Genomic DNA, 23,421 nt, shown 5'->3' on the forward strand with positions numbered 1-23,421 from the left:
TTGCATAGCTTTTCAGTGATCTACGTCTCTCTCTATTAAATGCCGCTCCATTTAAAAGTAGGTGATGGCGATTTAGCAATAATCACGGAACCAGATTTACTGACTAGATGCGCATGATCATATCGTTTGATATATCGCCCACCCCTTTCTAAAATGGTCCATTATTTTCATATTTTTCATTTTATCTTTTCTCCTGATGTCAAAATAAAAGGCTATAAAAATACTTTTATATTGTACTATTGTAATAGTCATACTTTTCATATTTTCCACCACTCTCTGGACCAAACTATCTTCCTGTAGCTTTAAGACTTCTATATGTACAGGTAAATGATCTCTGTTTTTGATTGGCTACTCTCCACATACCAACAGGAGTTGAGACTATTCATCAGAGGGCCTCAAGTTGCTGAATAGTTAATGAATAGATGGGTTATATGTTAATTAGCTGTGATGTCACAAATTTGACAATTTCTGACCCGGTGGCTTGAAGTACAAACTGCCATCATCTTGTGTCTCATTCATGTGCCTGTAGAATTTTTAAGAATCAGATTAGTGTGATTCTTAAAAATGTATGGTTGCATGTCTGTATTTTTGCTTAAAATGTGACAGTTCCATAATCGCACATCTCATAAGTGATTGTTTAATTGATTTCTTGATTATTGATTGGCACGAGTAGTGTATCACAGCAGAAATCATCTGTTAATGCTCTTGTGTGTGTTGTTGAGAATTGCATGCACAGCGACTGATATGGTGACCCTCAGCACTGGAAGAGCTGATCTCTGTATTTAAGTGTGTGGGAGATTTTCAAAGACCTTGGACACTTACAGGAAATTGATGTCTGAAGAGGGAATGAGATCGTCTCATCCTCAGAAATCCCATAAGCGCACACACGCATACATGAAAATATTAGCCCGGTGAACTCTGCTGAAAAACCCATGACTTCTGAAATAGTCTACATATGTTCATTCATTCTACCCATGGGACAAGTGCATGATGGGAAATAAACTTCAGATGTGCCTTACACGGAAGAGTGAAGAGGGTCAGTCTCATTTTACTTTAACAACAGCAAGTGAGAAACAAGAACAAGTGAGAGTCAGGCATCTTTTAAGGACTCCTTTTTTGCCACATGTTCTTAATGAACCATGGGAACAGACATCTTAATGAGAACATCACTGACAATCAAATCAAACATGTTGCACTAATTAGTTCGGGATAGTTCACTCAAAAAAATAAATATTTTGAAAATTTACACCTAAAATTGAAATTTAAGATGCAGAAAATTTAATCCAAGATGCAGATGAGTTTGTTTCTCCATTGAAACAGATTTGGAGAAATGTAGCATTACATCACTCGTTGACAGTGTTGGGGAGTAACTAGTTACATGTAACGGCGTTACGTAATTTAATTACAAAATAAATGTAACAGTAATCAGTTACAGTTACTAAGATAAAATGAGTAATTAAATTACAGTTATTTATGAAAATTTTAACGATTACAAAGAGGATTACATTTGAATATTTACACACATCCACATACAGCTTATTTCTTTATAATAAGACATATGGCCCATAATCTCCGAGACGCGGAAAACACATTCGTAGAATCGAGTCATAAAAATGGAATTCAGCCTATAACGCGGAAGCAATATGCCACATTTTGGTCGAATAAATCAAAAGTAGGTCAGTACACTTGAATCAAAACCCGACATGGACTGATGTCTGTGAATATTAAGCCGCAAAAAGACTGAATATGAATCCTGCACGTTCTGCGTGTCTGTGGAAATCAGGCACTGACTGGACATCGGGAGAACCAGGACTATTCCCGGTGGCCTGGCAGACGATTTGGCCTTCTACTTTAATATTGTTATTGTATAATTGCAGGCCGAATATACTAAAGCGATTATATCCGCCATTCGATAATTAAATCGATAATAAATCATGAATCGGTTAGTCGTGACTGGCAATGGTTGGGCTCGCGCGCTCTCTGCGCCTCCGCCGAACGGTTTGGATCAGACTCCCGAGTATTCAATGCGAGAGAGAGAGACCGGAGTGAGATGTGTAAGCGCACAGCTGGAGCAGAGAAGCGACACTTCTGTTCAGGGTTTCAGGTGCAGGACAGTTTCATCTGTAAATATGCTAATGTAGTTTTGTCTTTGTTTACTTAGTCAAGCAGCAGCAGCACATTGCTCGCAATCACTCAAAATACTGTATAAACGACGTCATTATTATCTTTTGTAATGTTACAGTAGTAATTTAGCAGACAAATCATCATATTTTATCATAGGTTTAGGGGGAGCTAGTGGATACAAAAACACAACCCTTAGGAAAATTAATGTAGCCTATGGTATGGCACTAACCGTGGTTTAATTATGGAATTTGTAGTAAAAATAAATACAAGTGGAAATTCAATTGCCAAAAAAATTGCACTTACAAAACATGGTACAAGTCAAATAAAAATCTTCAGTATTAAAGTCATGAGAGAGATGGATGGATAATGGAAGTGAAGGTGCAGTTCAGGAGAGAACTCTTAATTACGTTGCATGTCCCCAACCTAAGGATTCAAATCTTTTTCATGTCAGGTCCAAAAAAAAATAGGGTTGTCCATGTTTCAGAATGGGTTGTGGGTGTATGAGTGTGAGATTTCCCAGCCTATTTTTTCCCCAGTCCGCCCCTCATGGAAATTAATCTCTAGAACAGTCACTTCATGAGCATTTTTTACTTATTTTGAGAAACTATCATCATATCATATACAAAGAGACAGCAGTGTTTCAGAAAGACACCAATGTTTCAGGAGTTTAGTACACAAAATAGGACACATGCTTATTAGATAACCGTTTTTGAGTTGATGTATATGCTTTTATTTTTTTATTAACTATTTTTCCCCAAACCATTGTTAGATGCAGTTAGATGCCTGTAGTTATGCAAAAATTTGGTTTCAAAAATAGTATCTATAAACTATTTCTTTTGATTTTAAATCTGCTTTGAACTTCAGATCAATCTCTAATTAAAAGGCAGTACTAAAGTCTGATTGTGTGGTGGATGTGTTCAAATGTGATCATCTTAATTTAAGTGATGAAGGATGATGAAAGTCTGACAGTACTAAGCACTACTGTAAGGTTAAACCTGCATGGTGTAAAATGGTTGAAGATGATTAACAGTTGCAAATTAACATTCATTAGAAATTTATAAAAGTAATCAAAATGTACTCAAAAGTAATTAGTTACATTACTTTATTAAAGTAATTGAAAAAGTTACACTACTATTACATTTTAAATAGGGTAACTTGTAATCTGTAACCTATTACATTTCCAAAGTAACCTTCCCAACAATGCTTGTTGAAGTGAGGAATGAATCTTCTGCAGTGAATGGGTGCCATCAGAATAAGAGTCCAAACAGCTGATAATAATCTACAAGTAATCCACGTTATTCCTGTCCCTCAGTTAACTGGCTCCACTTAAAAAAAAAAAAAAATCTAATAAAAAAAGGTGACTGAATGACATGTCCCCATGTTTAATCACTGTACTTCCAAGATATTCATTCATTCATATTCTTTCTTTCAGATAATAACATTACATTTCAGTTTACGTTCAGACATTCTGTGTATTAACACTTGAATATGTTTAAATAATAATGCTGGCCATTTGTACTGCACTATTTATGTCAAAGCTGCCCACTCTAGCAATAATTGATGCTCATGGCCCTCATGCTGTCAAATCCATACACTATTCCCTAGACATAAACAGTCTTTGTTCACATGCTCGTAAAGCAAATAGACCTTGTTTGGGAAAAATCATGGGAAATAATTAAAGGCAGTACAGGGTTAGAAAGGGCCGGTTTGAATCCTTTTTGCTTTGGCAATGGCAACATAATTGGCCTACTTTCTTTCACAATGACAACAAGATCTAGAGAAAGCAAATCATGTCAGAATTCATGTCAAATCATTCATGTCAGAGCTGTCTTTGTGTTATTTCTGTAATTTAAAGGGGTCCTATAATGCTCTTTTACAAAGTTTTGATTTTGTTTTTGAACTAGAACAGGCTCTCATACTAGGTTGTTCGAAAAATACATTAATTTTCACATATTTTACATTATTACAACACCTCTTTGTCTCCGACATAGTGATAACACTCGTTGCCTTCTCTAGTGCAGCTCAACCAGATCTCGTCCCATTCGTCTGTATTTTTGATATCACAAATCCCGGAAAATATGTGGTGTAGTTCAAACTAGTCGTTCGTTGTAGTTTTCAGGAAGTTGAGGAAGTCGTGGCCTAATGGTTAGGTGCCCTTGAGCAAGGCATCGAACCCCCAACTGCTCCCCGGGCGCCGCAGCATAAATGGCTGCCCACTGCTCCGGGTGTGTGCTCACAGTGTGTGTGTGTGTGTGTTCACTGCTCTGTGTGTGTGCATTTCGGATGGGTTAAATGCAGAGCACAAATTCTGAGTATGGGTCACCATACTTGGCTGAATGTCACTTCACTTTCACTTTCACTTTCTGTTTTTGAATTGGATTTTGAGCTTTGTAACTTTATAGATCTTTTTTTATGCTCAAACAACAATAACTAAAGCTGAAAAATGGAAAAAGCATAATAGCACCACTTTAAAGCAAAACCCTTTTTTTTTGGCATTTTTCAGTGGCCAGTATACATAGAATTTAGTAGGGGTGTGCAGTATTGACAAAAATTATTATTATTATTATTATTATTTTTTTTTTCAAATTCTGTATGGTGGCTAGTTAACATTTTCATTAAAGGTATAGTTCACCCAAAAAAGAAAATTCCTGAAAATGTATTACCCTCAGGCCATCCAAGATGTAGATGAGGTTTGAGGATGAGTCTTATTGTAACAGATTTGAAGAAATTTAGAATTACATCACTTACTTACCAGTGAACCCTCTGCAGTGAATGGGTGCCATCAGAATGAGAGTTCAAATAGCTGATAAAATATCACAATAATCGACAACTAATACTTACATACTCGTTGTCAGCTTCCAGTATTATCATAGACTATACATATTAGGGATGCACCGAATCCAGGATTCGGATTCCGCCGAATACTGGGCTTACTGATGGGGTTCGGTTTCGGCTTTTTTTCGACTTTTTTTCCACTGAACCGAACCCTAGGCTTGCGCTACGCTGGTCGACGTCACACGGCTGTTGATTACATGATGGTGTTTACATGAGGACCGTTCTGTAGCAATACAGAGCCAGTTACATTGGGCGCTGACGTGGAGATAAGCGTTTTTCTCGGTGAGCCTTTGATTCCTCTTAGAGAGGACCCTCTTCAGTGGGGGAAGACAAACCGGCAGCAATTTCTACTGGTGGCAAAAATGGCTAGATCAACCTCTGTGTGCCACCAACATCGGTGCCAAGTGAAAGACTTTTCAGTACTGCTGGGGACATTCGTTCCCACACTCGCAACCGGCTGTCACCTGTTAATGCAGAGCATCTTGTTTTTTTCACATTTCATGTGAAAGGTTAGAGGTTTTACATTAATTTAATTATGACGCAGGAGGATGTGTGTGATCTTTCCTTAATATTTTCTGTAATATTTGTCTACTGTTCTAATCGTAGCCTAGTCTACTGTTATAAACGAAAACTGCCTACTATTCTGGTTTAAAAAAGAAAAGAATAACACTTTTCTTCGCATTGTTGCACATTTATTGAAAGGTTTTGGATTGTACTTGGGTAAGCATAGGCTTATGGTAATTGTCAAAATAGTTTTTTCCCACTTGTCATCCTGGCATATTTTTTTTTTTTTTTTATACAGTTAAAATAAAATGAAAAATACACTTCTGTGGACGTTGTTTACTTCATTAATGTGTTTTACTGTGTTAATGGAATGAGGATGTGAGTAGGATTCGGTATTCGGTTTCGGATTCGGCCGAATCTTAAATAGTGGATTCGGTATTTGTCCGAACCCAAAAAATCTGGATTCGGTGCATCCCTAATACATATCGTACACAATACAATTTAGTAATATCTATAGTGACAATATACTAAGGTCCCTATTTTAACGATTTAAGCACATGGTCTAAAGTGTACGGTACAGGTGCACTCAGGACATGTTGGAATCGACTTTAGCTAGTTTAAAGATGGGAAAATGGTCGGTGCCCCCGGGCGCATGGTCTAAACGGGTTGTCCCTATTCTCTTAATGAGTAAAAGGTTTTTTTTTTGGGTGTAATATGCAATAAACCAATCAGAGTCTCATCTTCCATCACCTTTAAAAGCCAGTTGTGCTCGCGCCATGGAGGGTTTGCTATTTACATGGCGGAATGTAATTTTTCATTTTTAAAAATGTTTGTGTGCTGCTTCGCGTCGCTGTGTGTGTAACAAGCAAAGTGTATGTGCACTGTGTGCCCATCTATAGGAACAAATTACTAACGCGTTTTTTAAATAACAAAGAAAAAATATTGCACCAGACTTTAGACCACACATCAGTTTACATCTTTTTTTAGACTAGCACACTCATGGGCACACCATTTAAACAACGTGGCACAGGACGGGAAAATGAGAACTGCGTCAGGCTGAAACTAACTTGATTATATTGTTTTGAGTTGACAAGTGACTAGGGCTGTCAAAATAACTAAAAAACTAAATTCAATTTTTTTACTTAAATATTATCAATATTCGAATTTAAAATGCATAATTTCAGTAAGGGTGAAGAAAAGCTTTAGTCTTCTCTCCTGAGGCCACAAGAGAATAGAAGAGATAGAAGAGTATATTAAAAATGCAAGTTTATTCAAAGCATTAGAATAGATGACTGTGGGAAAAAAAACATAATATTTAAAATAATGTTTATGAACCAATTATAATTAATTAAGTTGCTTAATCGACTATAAACAAAAAAGCGTCATGTATGCATGCATAGTTAAAACTGTCACTCACATTTTTGAACATAGACTTTACAGTGCACAATTCAAACTTGAATTTTTATAATTCATGAATGAAAATATTTTGTAACATGATATTGATGTACCATTTACATGGTAATGCAGTGTCTGATTTTAAAATGGGTTTTAAGGGATGAATTTTGAGATTAAGTTTTCAGTTGATATATCATTTCTGATGATTTCTAAAATGTGATGGAGAAAAAGGCAACGAAGAAGTCTTTTTTTTTTAACAAAGGTCAAAATTCCTGTTATAATGTAGATGATCGAGGGAGCACTCTTGTCATAAATTAATCTATTACTTTTCCTACATAAATTTTGAACAAAAAACATTGGTAAAATATATATTTGGGAGTCTTAGACCTTTCCAACGATATATAGTTTGTCAAGATTAGATTAGATTTAATTGTTATATAGTGAAGTAAATGTAGACGTACCGTATACGGGACAGGGTGACAGTTAAAGGGTTAAATAAAAAGGGTGGAAAGCCAGTTACACAGAATAATTTTTTTCATTTAAATACATGAGATGCAGTGGGATGGGGAACAAAAACCCACCATAAAGTCTCGAGATATGTTTTTAAAAAGTTGAACTTACATTAATTTTATATGGCTTTCCAAACATGCGGCTCTCTTGTGCGAGACAGATAAAGGTTAAGTATACTTCGTATACTTAACTGTTATATACTTAACAGTATAACTACTGTTGGCGAGACGGAACGGAACACGGAATGTGAAGTATACCCGGGGTTTATATGGCAGCCTCCTTAATGCACTCCTAAAATTCAAATGCAACGTTTTTTCATTCGAAGTTGGATTTTTATTTTACATTCAATTAATATACGAAATTCACATTTTTTTTTACAGCCCTACAAGTGACTGTTAAAAATTACTTGTCATTGATGCATTAATTCAAGAGGTTCATTCAGAAATGCTGATTCATTCATTAATGAAACAAGTGAAGTATATGAGGAATCTTTTTTCTAATTTTAATATAAACATTTAGTTTAGTGGGTATGTACTGTGTGTGTGTGTGTGTGTGTGTATATACATAATTACATTACAATTACAATACACGCAATTATTATTTTGTGAAAGGTTCTATTACATGTTATTTTTAGTTCAGAATCATGGGAGAATCATTTAGATTTTTTTCATTTGATTTTTTTTTTTTTTACATTTTACATTAGGGCTTCATTTTTAACATTAGTTAATTCATTAACATAAAATGCCAATTAAATATTCTTCTGAATATTCATTCATCTTAGGTTTTCCAATATTTAATAACATGTTGTTAAAATCTAAAGTTGCAACTGTGTTATTTAATGAGCTAACATAAACTAAAACTTCAATTTTTTTTAACAAAGATTAATAACTTCTGTAGCAAATGTAGCTATTGCTCATTGTGAATGTTAATGGTTAACTAATGAGGTCTTATTGTAAAGTGATACCTATGGGTCTTTATAGTTCTTTTGCACTTTAATCTATGCCAAATTTTTAACTTTATATATTTTTCTGTATTGCTTTATTGTATTTAAATGTTTAGTTATTTTTGTTATAAGAAACGTTATACTCTATTATGAGCACTTTTTTTAAACTAAATTTCAATTTCCATAATAATACTGTTTACCGTGATAAAAGCATAAGCAATTAATCGCAACAGGAAAATTTGATACCGGCATATCCCTAGTACACACATGTACACACAATTACTATGTATTTTAAGCTACTTGTAAAGTCATTTTGCAAGAGCAAGACTGTGTGCTCAGGTACTTGACGTGGTCCAGTTATTCATATTCATTCATGTTTTTCAGTTATCTAGCTAATGTTTTTTGCAATATTTAATGTGCACTAAATATATTTTAATCATTTTATTTGATACTATTGTCTAGTATTGAACAAAATGGATATGCAGGATACAAAAACACTGAATACAGGTGTGTGTGTCCGTGTGTGTGAGAGAGAGAGATAAACAGGAGGTGTGTGTAGGCAGGGAGTCTCCTAATCTCCTCCACTCAGCATGAACACATGCCCTAACCATACAGAGAGAATAACGCTGAAAATACAACCAAGGTTAGATGATAAATGTAAAATATTATACAATGATGATATTTATGTTATGTATTTGTCTGAAATGGCTTAAAGCTGCAGTCCATAACTTTTTTTGGTTAAAAAAAAAAGACCCAAATTCAGTATTTGAGCAAGTACATAACCAGCCAGTGTTCAAAACTATTGCCCAGTTCACAACGGTTAGCTTATAATAATGTTTTCTAATTTGAGTGGTATGGGTAGGTTTATGTGGGAAATTCAAGCATGGCACTACGTCATTACGTCACGTCTGTAAACTTAAAGTTGTTGTCCCGGCCACTAGGCTATCGCATGTGAGGATCCTTCAGGTGGCAGATCGTTTATAGCCTTTTATCACAGCAGCTAGAATTGTTAAATGTATCATTTTAACGGCGGACTGTAATCCATAAAGGATTATGTGTTTATGAAACACATGTGAATGAAATTAAATTATATTGCAGTTATAAATGTGCTTCTGATTACAGATAGCCTGGGATTACAAAAATGTGTATTTAAAGGCTGGGACACACCAAGCCGACTTCAAAGAATTAGCGGCGACAAAAGCCGACGGTGTTGTCGCCTCGCGTCGGCAGCGTGGAACCAAAAAGCTGTGCTGGAACACACCACACAGACTACAGCCGAAGGTAAACTAACATGTGCGTTCTGCGCATGTGTGAGAGCAACGAGCCTTTCATATCAGCAGCTATTAATATTATATATTCGTCATTCAAAATGAGAAACCGAAGCAAAGATATACGAGATAAACGCAGATATACGAAATGTAAGCAAAACAGCGATTGCTTACCATTTGATGACTGTAATAATTTTAAGTGGCTCATGTTGTTTTGAAAACATTTGCATATTAAAATGATTGGGAAAGATCACAAACAGCCTTCTGTCTGTACGGCCTTCATTCACATGCTTGTTTTCATCACTTTTGCTTTAATTCTCGGCACTGACTCGTTCGCTGAACTGAACATCCAATCAGAGTTCTCACTCTCACCGACGTCCCCGACCGGGCAAACTGGTGCCGATGTGAGCCCAACGAGAGCCGACGAGTGGAACACACCAAACAAACTAACCCGACCATCGCTCGCCGTTGGCAAGGCTTTAAAAGAAAATCGATTCGAAGGGAGCATAATTTGCTTTTTGGGTTAAAATAATTTCTTAATATGAAATTTGAAGGGTATGACAATTAGATTAGAATGTGCAGAAATTGAAATCTACACGCTTATACAAACTATATTTATAGTCACCAATGCTGATGTTATTAACATTAAACATTTGAGAATGAAGTATAACAATAATAATAATTTGAACGGTTTGATGTGGGCGCACTTCCGGAAAAATCGGCCGAAAAAAGACCAAAAACCGGCCGATTGCCGATCACGTATTCTAAGCAAAAACCGTCCGGTTCCGATTTATGGCCGGTCAACCGGTGCATCCCTAGAGCTAACCGATCTTTATGGTAATGTTTTTTTCCTCAGTAGGTCAGATTCAATGTGGCATACTCATTCCTTACTTGTTCAGATGGCAATGTACGGGGAAAGTACAGTAAATTTTCATACCGGTGCGGTGACCGACTGACAGTCTGCCACACATACTCTTCAGAACATTAGATTTATCCGCGCTGGAGCCGTGCAGACTCACAACACACACAAACTAGATTATTTCACACACATCTGCAATTCCAGGTTTTCAAACAGAGATGGCAACAAAAAATCTAAACTTACGGACTGCAGCTTTAAACATGAATGTCAAAGTTTATCTAGTAAGTAATCTAGTTCAATCAAATAAGGCACAAATACTTTTTATATTTTACTGGACCATTTTGTTCTGAAAAATGGGAAAAACGAGAGTTTTGAACTTGTTAACTTATTAATGGAAATTAACTTACAGCTAATGTCTTTTTTTTTATTTTTATTAAATCAGTTTAAATTCTTAAACATCTATTTTAAGCGAGACAAGGAAGAATTTAATTTGGCCTTTAAGTTTCCTAAATAGTGTGAAAAATTCATTGTGATGTTCATGATGTTGCTTCACTAGCAAAATCATTGTGAATGTGACGTATTTTGAATTTGTTATACAACCCAGCTAAAATAATGGCCGATTTTTCTGAATGATTATTTCAAACAAAGCAACCCTTGTAGCTTATGTTTCTTTAAAAAAAAAACGGTCAATGCATTGTGAAATATTAGACAAATGGCTGGGGCAAAATGACAAGAAATTTGTCACTATGATTACCGGTATTTCAAATAAAAACATCTGCCTGCCTTTGAAAGGTATAGTGGAATTTTTCATCGACTGATTCAGTGTTAGTTACACTTTCTCCCTGGTAACATGATTGCTATTTTAAGTAGTGTCTCGGTGCATGTGATGTTGGATGTTTCTTGGTTTTCAGGGCGGTAGTTTATTGGTTTTAGTTTGTCATAAATGGAATGGATCAGATGTATCACTTGATGACACTGTCTCTTGGTTGATGTTAGATTTAGATCATGTCAAAAAAACAAAGGAATGCCTTAGGTCTTGATGCTTAAAGCACTCTGTCACTGCAAGGCAGTGAATAATCTAATAGTGAGATAAGTGTGTGTGTGTGACTGCTCTCTCATAGGGCCTGTCTCTACCCCGCTAACACACTTAAGCTGGGCTTAACCAACCCAAATCTGATTAATACCCCCTCCCGTCCTCTCCCAGCGCCCTTTGGGCCTCTCGTAATGAGAGCTAAACAAGCCCAGACCCAGACCTGAACCCAGAGATGAATAAACGAGTGATTACAGCAGGCACAGAGAGAAAGGGAGACGTATTGTCTGTCAGGAAGGAAGAGTTAAAGGCTCCTAAAGATGAAGAGAGAGACCGAAGAGGAGAGCAGGATAGAGGTTGAGTTACAGTGTTTGTTGGTTGTCAAAACATTAGGAATGTAACCTCAGGTTGAACCTAGAGATAGACAGAGAAAGAGACGGGCAGTTATAGGGTCAGAGTATATTCAGGGCTTAGCCCAGACCTCCTGGGACGCTATGGGATGTTTTTAATTAAATGGTGGAATAGGACACTCTTAAATGTTGAAATTAAGGCCGCATGACCCTGGACCACAAAACCAGTCTTAAGTATAAATTTTTCGATATTGAGATTTATGCATTTTATGAAAGCTGAATAAATAAGCTTTCCATTGATGTATGGTTTATTAGGATCTGACAATATTTGAATATCTGGAGTCTGAGGCTGCAAAAAAAAAAAAAAAAAAATCAAAATACTGAGAAAGTCGCCTTTGAAGTTGTTCAAATGAATTCTTATCAATGCATATTACCATTCAAAAATTTACTACTGATATATTTAGGGTAGGAAATTTACAAAATTTCTTCATGGAACATGATCTTAATATCCTAATGATTTTTGGCATAAAAGAAAAATCAGTAATTTCGACCCGTACAATATATATATATATTTTTTGGCTATTGCTAAAAATATACCCCAGTGACTTAAGACTTAAGGTTTTGTGCTCCAGGGTCACAGTTGACGATTATTCTCTTGAAATTGTGACTCTTGATTATGATTATCACATTTTACATTGAATGATGTATATACCGTTGTTTGATGCAACTACAGGTCGTATTTTATAAATATCAAATATACATTGGATTGCTTTCTTCTTTCAATTTTTTAAAAAGTATGAATGGTATTATAAGGTTATAATAAAACTAAAACTAAACCAATGGAAAAACCATTGAGAAAATGTAAAAAGAAAAACAAAACATCTTAAGCGTGCAGAATAACATAATTACCGCTTTTGAATGATTACGTAATTGTGTCATCCATAATTGTAATCGCGATTAGAAATTTGATTAATTAATCTTCAAGCCAAATTACTGCATATGAGAAGAATGGAAATGCTAGCGGATAGATTTCTCCAAATATATTCAGTAGCAAGAGAGTCTTTTTTTCCTTTGTGAAGTATTTGGCTGAAATTCATTTTCGTTATATGCCAAAACAGTTTTGGAAGGCCAAAATCACTGATGGAAATTAGGACGTATAAATTAGTGTATATTTCATTCACAACGCGTGGTAAACTACAACTAAAACATCTAGAGCTGGATAAACAATCAATTTATAATCTTTAATCGATCTTCATTTTTATGAACCAAGGACTTTTTAGTTTATGCTTTAACAAAAATTAAATAAAAACAATTTCTAGTGCACCAACCATCCATTAATTGCAACAAGGTTGTCTATTTCAACAATGAACTGGAGTAGAAACAGAATTATATAGTTCAAAAGTTAATATAGAAACTGCATTTTGTGCAATTAAATGTTAAAACACAACAATCTATATCTATCTATCTATCTATCTATTTATCTATCTATCTATCTATCTATCTATCTATCTATCTATCTATCTATCTATCTATCTATCTATCAGTCTTCTAGTTTTGATGAAAAATATATCTATATATTCCTGGTGCATCACGAATAAAAAGAGCTATTCAGACTAATAATCACTAATAAAAAGAGCTATGCATTATGGTACAGTGTGCATTATGGTAATATGTTACTGAGCTATTACAAGGCATGAAATGTTAGTGTGAAAATCAAAAGTAAGATGATTAAAAACATTCAGGGCTTCGCGTAAAAAAAAAAAAAAATTCAGAAGCTTGCACATGGAGAAAAACAGGGAGCGCGAGAGAGAGGGAGAGCGAGACAGCAAGAGAGGTCGTTGTTAATGAGCAGTAATGTGGTGTGTTATATAAGTGTTCTGTGTGTAATTCGGTTGACATAGAATACACTGACATAAACACTACAACACACACAGTGTGCTCATTCTATTTATCCCTGTCTCACCTCATTCATTTCTCTGATGTAGTGGGTGTCCTGAGTGCATCTATTTGTTTGCACACACGTTATTATGCAGTGGCACCGAACTGGGATATGCAACAAAACACAATTTTGTTTTGTTTTTATTTCTTTTTGCTCAGTCATATCATATTCAAAAGTGGTTTTCTATTCAAGATTTTCTTTCGGATTCTCCCTAAATATCATACTGTTGCACTTTTGTGTTAAAATTCTATATCCATGCCAGTTTATTGTGCAGATTCAACTATACTGTCTAAAACATACTCGACACAAGAAAGTTAACACAAATGCTTCTAGGTTTTCAAGCTTAATTTTTACCCATCATTCAGAATGTAATGCATAACTCAAGTACATGTTACATTTACAATATCTCCGCAAAAGAATGCCAGGCAATGTCTTAATGTCTTCTAAAGTATGTTTCTGGCTTTCACAGGTTAACTTCCTGAGAAGTGAAAACACTGGCTCTGTGGTGTTGTCAAAACCTTGTTCTGTTGTCTTGAGCGACCGGCATGTCAACTTCTGACTCAGCTGGTGCATGAGTTTGGGTGGGACTAACTGTAAATTGGTAAAAATAGAGTAAAAGATGGAGGTGGGATGGGAAAAGTTTCTCTACTCTCTAACATTATTAGCCATTATTTGCATTTTAATTGAAAAACACTTTACACAAACTTTACGGGTAATAAGTGGCTTGGAAAATATTGGCACATAAACAGGACTTGAGTTCTTCAGAACAGACATTGTTCTTCCTTGAGACCGTCTCCATATTAATAAAAATGCATAAAAACTATAAAGATACATTTAAAGAATACTGATTGTTTAATTATTTAAATAATAAATTAATAATAAAGCGCTAATAAAATGACAAAAACACAACAAAATTAATAAAGCTGTAAAATTAAAGATTGAAAAAAATATAAAAAATAATACTAATAAAGGCAAAAATCTTAATACTGAAAAAAAAACATTCCTGAAAAGAGTGTTAAAAATAACCTCTTAAAGTTAGAATAAACTACAACTTCCCTTAAAAAGTGTGCATGATGTGCACAAGTACTCTAAAGTGACAATGATGATTGATAAAATAAACATTGATCGATATTTGGTTATTATGCGTGAAGTGAATTTTGCTCAATTTCAGTAAGAACTCTACAAAATTGACTCCATTAATTGATTAATAGGGAACACATTTTGTATTCTATAATTAGGCTTCATCATAATTTTCAGATGTAAAATATGTGGCGCATTATTATGGTAAATATGCTTGCAGTGCAAAAAGGTGGCTAAGGTGTTTTTCGATGAGTTGATCATGAAGTCTTTTACAAGAACCACCATACAATCAGATAACACCAAAGCCTGTCATGTTCTTGGAAATAAACCTATTATTGTCATGAATCTAGCCCCAGAACATGTAAGGAAACAAGACACCCTGACAACCATCACCGACATCTTAACCTGTGATAGACAGTTTTGCGCAATTTCCTTAAAAAATGTAAACATCTACTTGATTAATATTATTTTTCTCCACCCACTCTTACCCCACCCCAGTGGAGCAATTGAATGCTCATCATGTGGTCTTTAGTCATCTTCAGATTTTTGGCCTAGTTCGTGTTGTGAACATTTTAGCGTGAACTCAGAGCAAGGCCTTTCTGATTTCACGCGTGGAGGTTTATAGTGTCCATTCGTCCACTCAAAACAAACATTTGGCTCTTCGAATGTCCCGGATGTTTTGCTCAATGATGTGGCTGTGCATGTGTGTGCTTATCTTGGCTGTTATAGCCACATGTTTGAACAGCAGTTGTTTGATTTTCTCCTCCATTCTCTCCAATTCCTTCCTGCTCTCGTTCTCATTCTTCCTCCGTCCGTGGCTGAGTCAGCCTTTCATTCCGTCAGTCTGTTCCAGGACGTCTCTCTGAGTATTTCCTGCCCACAGAGAGACAGGCAGGAACATGCACATTGACAGTGTGTGTGTGTGTGTGTGTGTGTGCTGTTTCAGATATGCGTCTGCAGTCATTGTGTGTGTGAGATGTGCCCCACAGGGCCGACAGCAGTGGTGTGTAAATAAGAGTTCTATATTTAACTTCAGCTCACAAGTTGAGTTGCCCTCTGCTATGACTGGGACACACACACACACACACACACACATGCACGTGAAAGAAAGTGCTGCCAAACCAGCAAGAGAGGCAAGCACGTACTTTCACCCCGGGTACCCTCTCCATGTTTTTTTTTTTTTTTCAAAGCACAGAAATGCACACATTGTGTCCTGTTGAGAACACTGAAATATTACTATTATTTGTAGGCATCTATTGTCCAGTTGTTCTTGTCACATACTGCCTGCAGTATGCAAGATTTAATTGAGTGATTCCCAAATCATGTGTGAATGCTAATTGAAAGTGTTTCAGTGTTAGATTTTTAAAACCTCAATTTTTCAGCCAACAGCCCTTGCACAAATGAATTTACATACTTGACAATGGTATTATACTCCTCTTTATGATGTTATGTTGCAATACTAGTATACTTTTCTTACAACGTTGCAATCACTAGTGAAAAATGATTTGTGATCCAATGCTGGAAATCGTCCTTTGTGCCAAATTATAAATAATAAACTCTGATATACAGTATTCACTTTCTGATAGACAGACATGTTGATGCAGTGGTATCATATGTGGTATTTTCATGCTTGATTTTTTAAATTGTTTTAATGATAATAATAATGTAGTTAAAGAAAAATAAGATAATAAAGTGTTGGATAAATAATAAATGACTAATTTAAATAATTATGTAATTGCACTGATTATTTAATAATACATAATTGCTGATAGATAAAAAGGAATTTGAGAAAACTGAATATATTAATAATATTAACAGATAATAAATAATACAATAATATAATAAAAAATATACCAATAGTTAAATAATGTTTAAACAGAAAAATGTGAATACTGAATAACAATCATATTAATGTTACATAAATATAATTGATTATAGTATAAATATTTATAATATATATAAATATATATTTTTTTATATAAATATAAAAAAATGTTTTTTGTTTTTTTTTGGTTTGGTTTGGAAAAGCTATTTTTAAACAAGTTTTGTTTGAATGACTATGCTTGACAGAAATGATATTAAAAGGAATTTTAGTTCAGATATCATCATAGAAAATATGTATTCGAGTCACAGTCTGAATGAATAGATTTTTAATGTATTTTTGAATACAGTAATAATAGACACACACACACACACACACAAAAGTCATGTCATTGACCCATAAACTCTCTCACTTTCACAGCTATTGAAACCCAGAGTACGAGTTCAGAGGAGATCGTCCCGAGCCCACCCTCTCCGCCCCCTCCTCCTCGCATCTATAAGCCCTGCTTTGTGTGTCAGGACAAATCTTCAGGGTACCACTACGGCGTCAGTGCCTGTGAGGGCTGCAAGGTGAGTGACGTGACCCATTCTCATTCACTCACACCGCATGTGCCTGACCCAAAACTAGCAACACTACTAACTTAGCTTAGTAGTAAGCTGTTTTAAAAATACAGTAGTATCCGTTTTTACAGTAAGCTATTATTATTATTATTTTCTAAAAAGTAGCGAAGAATAACAAAGTACTGTTTAGACGCAGTATAGTAGTGAAAAGCACCTTCAGAAGAAAACATTGATTTGTTTTGACAAATGACTGGCATTTTCTTGAATCTCATGGAGATTGTCTCACAGTCCAAATTGTGTTGTTTGTGTTTAGGGATTCTTCAGGCGAAGTATTCAGAAGAACATGGTCTACACGTGCCACAGAGAGAAGAACTGCATCATTAACAAAGTCACCCGCAACCGCTGTCAATACTGTCGGCTGCAGAAGTGCCTTGAAGTGGGAATGTCCAAAGAATGTGAGCAGTGCATCAGTAATACTCTCTCTACAGCTGAAGTACTCTTGCCAAAATATGAAACGGCAAGCAGAGATAGGAGTACACACACACACACACACACACAGAGAATCAGTGCCTCCCTCTGGCTATACGAGAATATGTCTCCACACAGCTAGGCACTGTCAGACTTGAGAAGTTAATTGTGAGAGGTGAGAAAATACACACACACAGGTCTAGGTTGTGAATGTGTGTTTGTTCAGAAATCTTTCCAGACAGATTCGAAGCGCTCTCACCATCAAGTGGACGTGAGTCTCTACTGCAGAAAGAGACACAAATGCCGTGTTTTTACAGAAGGATAGGGAACAATCCAGCATCATGTCAGAGGGTGTGTGTATATCCGGGTGACACGTTAAGCTCACATTTAACCCCAAAAGCCAATAAAGAAAGAAAGAAAGAAATTTTCAGTAATAATTAGGTATGCACCGAAATAAAATTTTTACTGAAAAAATGTTATGATAATAGAGTGTTTCTGTGGCTCAGTGGTAGAGCATTGTTAGCAGTGCAAAAGGTCGTGGGTTCAATTCCCAGGGAACATGCATACTGTAAAAAAAAAAAAAAAAAAAAGAAAAAAATTAAGTCGCTTCTGCTAAATGCATAAATGTAAATGATAATTAATAGCCAAAAGCCAAAACTAAAAATAAAGTTTATTTAATAATTATATGCAAGTTGTATACACTCAAAAAAAATAACATTTGTATTAACTTTTTTACTATATATATTTTTTTTCTGCTCCGATTTGTTGTAGTATTTAAAAAACAAATTAATAAATGATAGTTAATATATATATTTTTTTTATGTATATTTAAATATTTAAACTATGGCTGTAATAACTTGTTTTATTCAAACAGTGAAGCCATGTTAAGTAAATTGCATATTGAATGGACATTAAATGGCTTTCCTGAGGTAAATGTAACATCAAGCTGTTTTACTGACATATTTCTGCAGTTGAAACTTTCAGTACCTTCAGTAGGGTTGCATGATTAATTGAAATTAAATCGCAAAGGCGAAAAATCACGATCAGGCAGAAGCTGTGATTGTCATCCATATCTTTCAGTGAAGCACGTTTCTGTGATCAGCAGTAAATCCCCATCCGAAATTCCTGAAGAAATCCAGGAAATGCCTATAGTGGTTGCAGAATAAACGCGAAACAAAATCACTGTGATTCAGAGATTTTCAGAATGCATCACGATTCCTCTGGAATTGACCCTGAGCTTAATTGTAACAGCAGATGTCGCTCTAATATAATTTTTATCCGCACTCTCAAATGCTCATGAAAAAGAGTGCTAAAGAGCACTTGTGCGTTCGGCTGGGTCATGTAACGTTAATTTCACCTCAGCTCAGAAAGCTTTTATGACACAAGATTAATGTAAACACAGCCCACTGTAAACCCCCTTGTAATTTGCTTCAACCTTTTCGAAGTTTATGAATGATTATTTTAGGTTCAAGTGTGTGTAAGGATTTGAAAATAAGCAGAGTATGAATGTCTTTATAATTTAAGCCATGATGTTCAAAACTAAGCTCAGGATAGACTCAAGAAAGAATCGGGATGCATCCGGAAAATCTCAGATCTCGATTTATTTTCCCAGCCCTAATGATTACAGACCCGGCTTTACTGACAAGAAGCGCATGAGAATCGCATTCGATTAATTGTCCAGTCCTTACCGTCAGTACTGTATCTTCCAGTATACCTTCTGATGCTCATTCAGGTCTTGTTATAGCTTATCCACGTTGTATGTATGAAATAGAAATGCCATTGTAGAAATGCTCATCATCGTTTCAGTCAGTATTTTCGGTCCTCCAAATCTCCAGTTGCTAGCACAGTAGTTTATTAAGCCAAAATTTCAAAGCATCACTATATATATATTTGTTTTATTATGTTGCCTTAAATTGATAATTAATTTTTTTGATCAGCATATGTAATTATTATTATTTATTTTATTTTTTTTAATTATTTGCTTTATTTTCAGGACATTTTCACCAAAAAAATGTATTACTGTAATGCACCCAGATTATACTCAGTGATGATTCTTGTAGAGTTTTTGTTACTTAAATGGAATTATATATATATACATATATATGTATATATGTATATATATATATATATATATATATATATATATATATATATATATATGTATATATGTATATATATGTATGTGTGTGTGTATATATATGTATATATATGTATATATGTATATGTGTATATATGTATGTATACGTGTGTGTGTGTGTGTGTGTATATATATATACATACACTGAACAAAATTATAAACGCAACACTTTTGTTTTCTGCCCCATTTTTCATGAGCTGAACTCAAAACCTAAGACTTTTTCTATGTACTCAAAAGGCCTGTTTCTCTCAAATATTGTTCACAAATCTGTCTAAATCTGTGTTAGTGAGCACTTCTCCTTTGCCGAGATAATCCATCCACCTCACAGGTGTGGCATATCAAGATGCTGATTAGACAGCATGATTATTGCACAGGTGTGCCTTAGGCTGGCCACAATAAAAGAAATATCACACAAGTGCAAATGTGATACTCAACTTATACAACAGTTCATTAAGAAGTTAATATTGTGTTATTTTAGACACAATGTTGACTGTTTTGCTCAATTTTGTCAACCAAAATAAAGACAAATCAGAACTGTTCATCTGTCACACACTGATCGGTCTGATGGTGATGACTTGCTTCAAGTCGAATAAGCCTAATTAATCAATGAACCATTCATAAAGAACCCTTTACTTCACTCCTAAATGAATCATGAACGAATCAAATGAATGAATAAAAGACTCGATGACTTGATCATTAAGACCTTACCACCACCTACAGGCAGTTTTAGTTTATTATTTAGAGTATCATTTCATTAAAGAAATAATTTAATATTTTCATAGAAATAATAACAAAATGAAGAAAATAAATTCTTAAAGTTATAGTTTACCCAACCAAGAATGACAATTCTGTCATCATTTACTCACATGTTCCAAAAGAGTTTATGTAATAAATTTTATCAAACTAAATATTTCTTGCTGAACCTACTTTTTGTAATCTCTGTTTGATGCTTTAAATTATTGATTATTTATTTTATTTATAAAAAAATAAATTTTATCCTAATTTGATGTGATTAATTAGATTAATTAATCACCACATTATGTCATTAATTAGATTAAAAAAATGTCTTAATGATCCTGAAACAAGACATGTAATTCATGGGTTAGTGACTTGCATTTGTTCTTGACAGGTTTCATATAGTTCTTTCAGTGATCACATGCATGTCAGGCGTGACACTATGGACGAGTCTGACATTTACATGCACATGGATGTCTATAGGCATCATGTCGAGATTGTGTTCCCATGCAGAGATGACCCATCAAATCATTCACAATGATGACACACACATTCGAGAGTTCATATGAATTCACACCTCTTGACTCATAGTACATTTACAAAATGATGCACAGCAGTATTTTCACACTTCACTTCCTGCATAACTTCTGTAATAAAACACACACATACATACATTGATTTTCATCACAACATGCTGGGTTCTATCTGCTCCAAATGCATTAGACACACAACTCATCTGCCGCTGCTGAGGAGGAAGAGAAATTGTGAAAAAAGAGGAGTGGAGAGAGTGGGAGCGGAGGGAGGAAACATTGACATTTTTATCTTTTCATTGAATTTCATCTTTGTGATGGACGATCTGCCAGCGCTTTAATTTTCTCCTCTAAAATTATCCCTGTCAAGAGCCTCATGCACATGCGCACACACACAGACACACACACCCTGAAACAGACATATGGGAGCGTTAAGGCCCGTTCACAACAAGACGAATGTTTGTCACAAATATTTGTTGCAATAAACATTTTAATTTGAGTCTGCAGTTCTTAATGTATCTATTCAGACCAACATGAACATTTGCATGTTGTCAACATAACAGAAGGGTTCTAAACTCTTTTCCATCACACTGGGAGGAAACCAGCCGACCAATGAGATTTTTTCGCTTTTAGTCATGTGCCAAGAGCAACTTCTTTTACATAAAACTATGACTTGGTGCCACTCACTACTTTTATCAAGTAGCAATGAATAGCAGAAGAAAATCATAACCAACAGTGGAGATGGATATTGAGCGGCTGTTGTTTTTATGTTTAATATTGGAATTAGGGCTGCAGCTAACCATTGTTTTTTGATCCATTAAATTATAGTATTTTTTTTTGATTAGTCGAATAATCAAGAATTGTTAAAGTGAACCTATTATGGATTTTTGACAGTTACCTTTCATGCAACCCTTTCATGTAACACAGCTCTAAGTGAATGAAAACATCCTGCAAAGTTTTAAATCAGAAAGTGCACTGTGAGTTACTGTCTCTCAAAAGAAAGAGTTGATTCTGAATCATTGACACGAGTCGTTTTTAAAACAAATCCCAAGCCATTTCATGTTGACAACAGCATAAAACATTAGAATATTGCCCACCCACTTGTTGGTGTTTTCGCATTGGTCTGAATGAAAAATGCAAATTCATTCCTTGCCACTAGGTGCCGCTTTTGGGGCGGTAAAAATAGCAGTTTCCCTGGTAACGTTGTGCACAAAGTAGGGATGGGCGTTTTCCACAAATATCACATTTGAATATTTGAGCTCACAAAAAACGAATATTCGAATATTCGTATATTCGTTTATTTAAATTAAGTTTAATGAGTCAGACGTTATTTTTCAGCAACATTTGTTTTCGTCATTTTGAACAAGCTTACAATAAGCTTGAACATTACACATCGTGTTTTGTAGCTGAAAACCTTTAACAATGCGTGCAAACAAACAAAAGTACAGATTAAAAGCAAAAAAAAAAAAAAAGTGAACAAAGAAAAAACGTAAAGCAGCCTGCAGCAATTAGGCTATTGTACAGAATGTAGCTTACACTTAACTTTTAAACTGTCAGCAAATCTTTTTTGCTTTTTTTCTATTGTTTCAAAAGTTCTTGTTAAGAAATACGGGCATGTAAACATGATTGGGGGAAAGTCGGCTCCTTAGTCTGTTAACAATAAGGCCGGCCGCGGAGAAAACGCGCTCTGACGGCACAGACGTTGGCGGGACTCACAAATAACGGTGTGCTAAGCGAATACGTTTTGTGAAGCGCTTCGTGTTTTCGTTTCACCACTGAATGGGATCCTCATCTGGTGGAATACATGGTTCCAGTAAGAACTGTTCCCACTCGTGTCGGCTGGACTCTCTGTAATCATCGCTGGAGAACTGGCTCAGCCTTTTCCGACGAGTGGGCATTGCATCTTCATCGTGGCGACTGCATCCGCACAACTCGCATCAAGGAAAATGTTCTGATAATGTTCAAAAAAGTTTTTTCTTCTAACTTCTCTCATGTTTTCATCGAGAAACCTGAGATGTTTGTGCCGAGGGTCTAGGGCAGACGCGAGAAGAGGAGTTTTCACTGCATTCTCCAAGTTAGCGGTGTTTATTCGTTGCTTGAGAGATGCTGCAACAGTGTTCTTGGATCACTTTCTGTGATTCTCCACGGCATATGTGAAGTACTGTAGAAGACCGCAGTTCTTTTAGGCGGCGTTCACATATCGCGTCTTTTGCATGCTCAAGTTCGTTATTTCCAATGTAGGCGCGCGGTATGCGCGCTCATAATGGAAGCGACGCGGTCGCGATGCGCACGCGGTGCGACGCGGTCCCGTTTTTTCCAGGCGCGTCCGCAC

At 35.4% G+C, this 23,421-nt stretch overlaps 1 protein-coding gene across 2 annotated transcripts in view; it reads left to right on the forward strand.

The window, feature by feature from the left end:
- LOC132121311 (retinoic acid receptor alpha-A-like) overlaps positions 1 to 23,421 on the forward strand; it is a 177,979-nt gene that overhangs the window by 146,988 nt on the left and 7,570 nt on the right. For both annotated transcript variants that reach the window (XM_059530595.1, XM_059530596.1), the window contains 2 exons: positions 17,080 to 17,228; positions 17,533 to 17,674. In XM_059530595.1, the coding sequence (XP_059386578.1) occupies positions 17,080 to 17,228; positions 17,533 to 17,674 (291 nt within the window). The remainder of the gene's footprint in view (positions 1 to 17,079; positions 17,229 to 17,532; positions 17,675 to 23,421) is intronic.

The sequence above is a fragment of the Carassius carassius genome, chromosome 39 (assembly GCF_963082965.1).
Source record: "Carassius carassius chromosome 39, fCarCar2.1, whole genome shotgun sequence".
In the NCBI taxonomy this organism is placed as follows: Eukaryota; Metazoa; Chordata; class Actinopteri; order Cypriniformes; family Cyprinidae; genus Carassius; species Carassius carassius.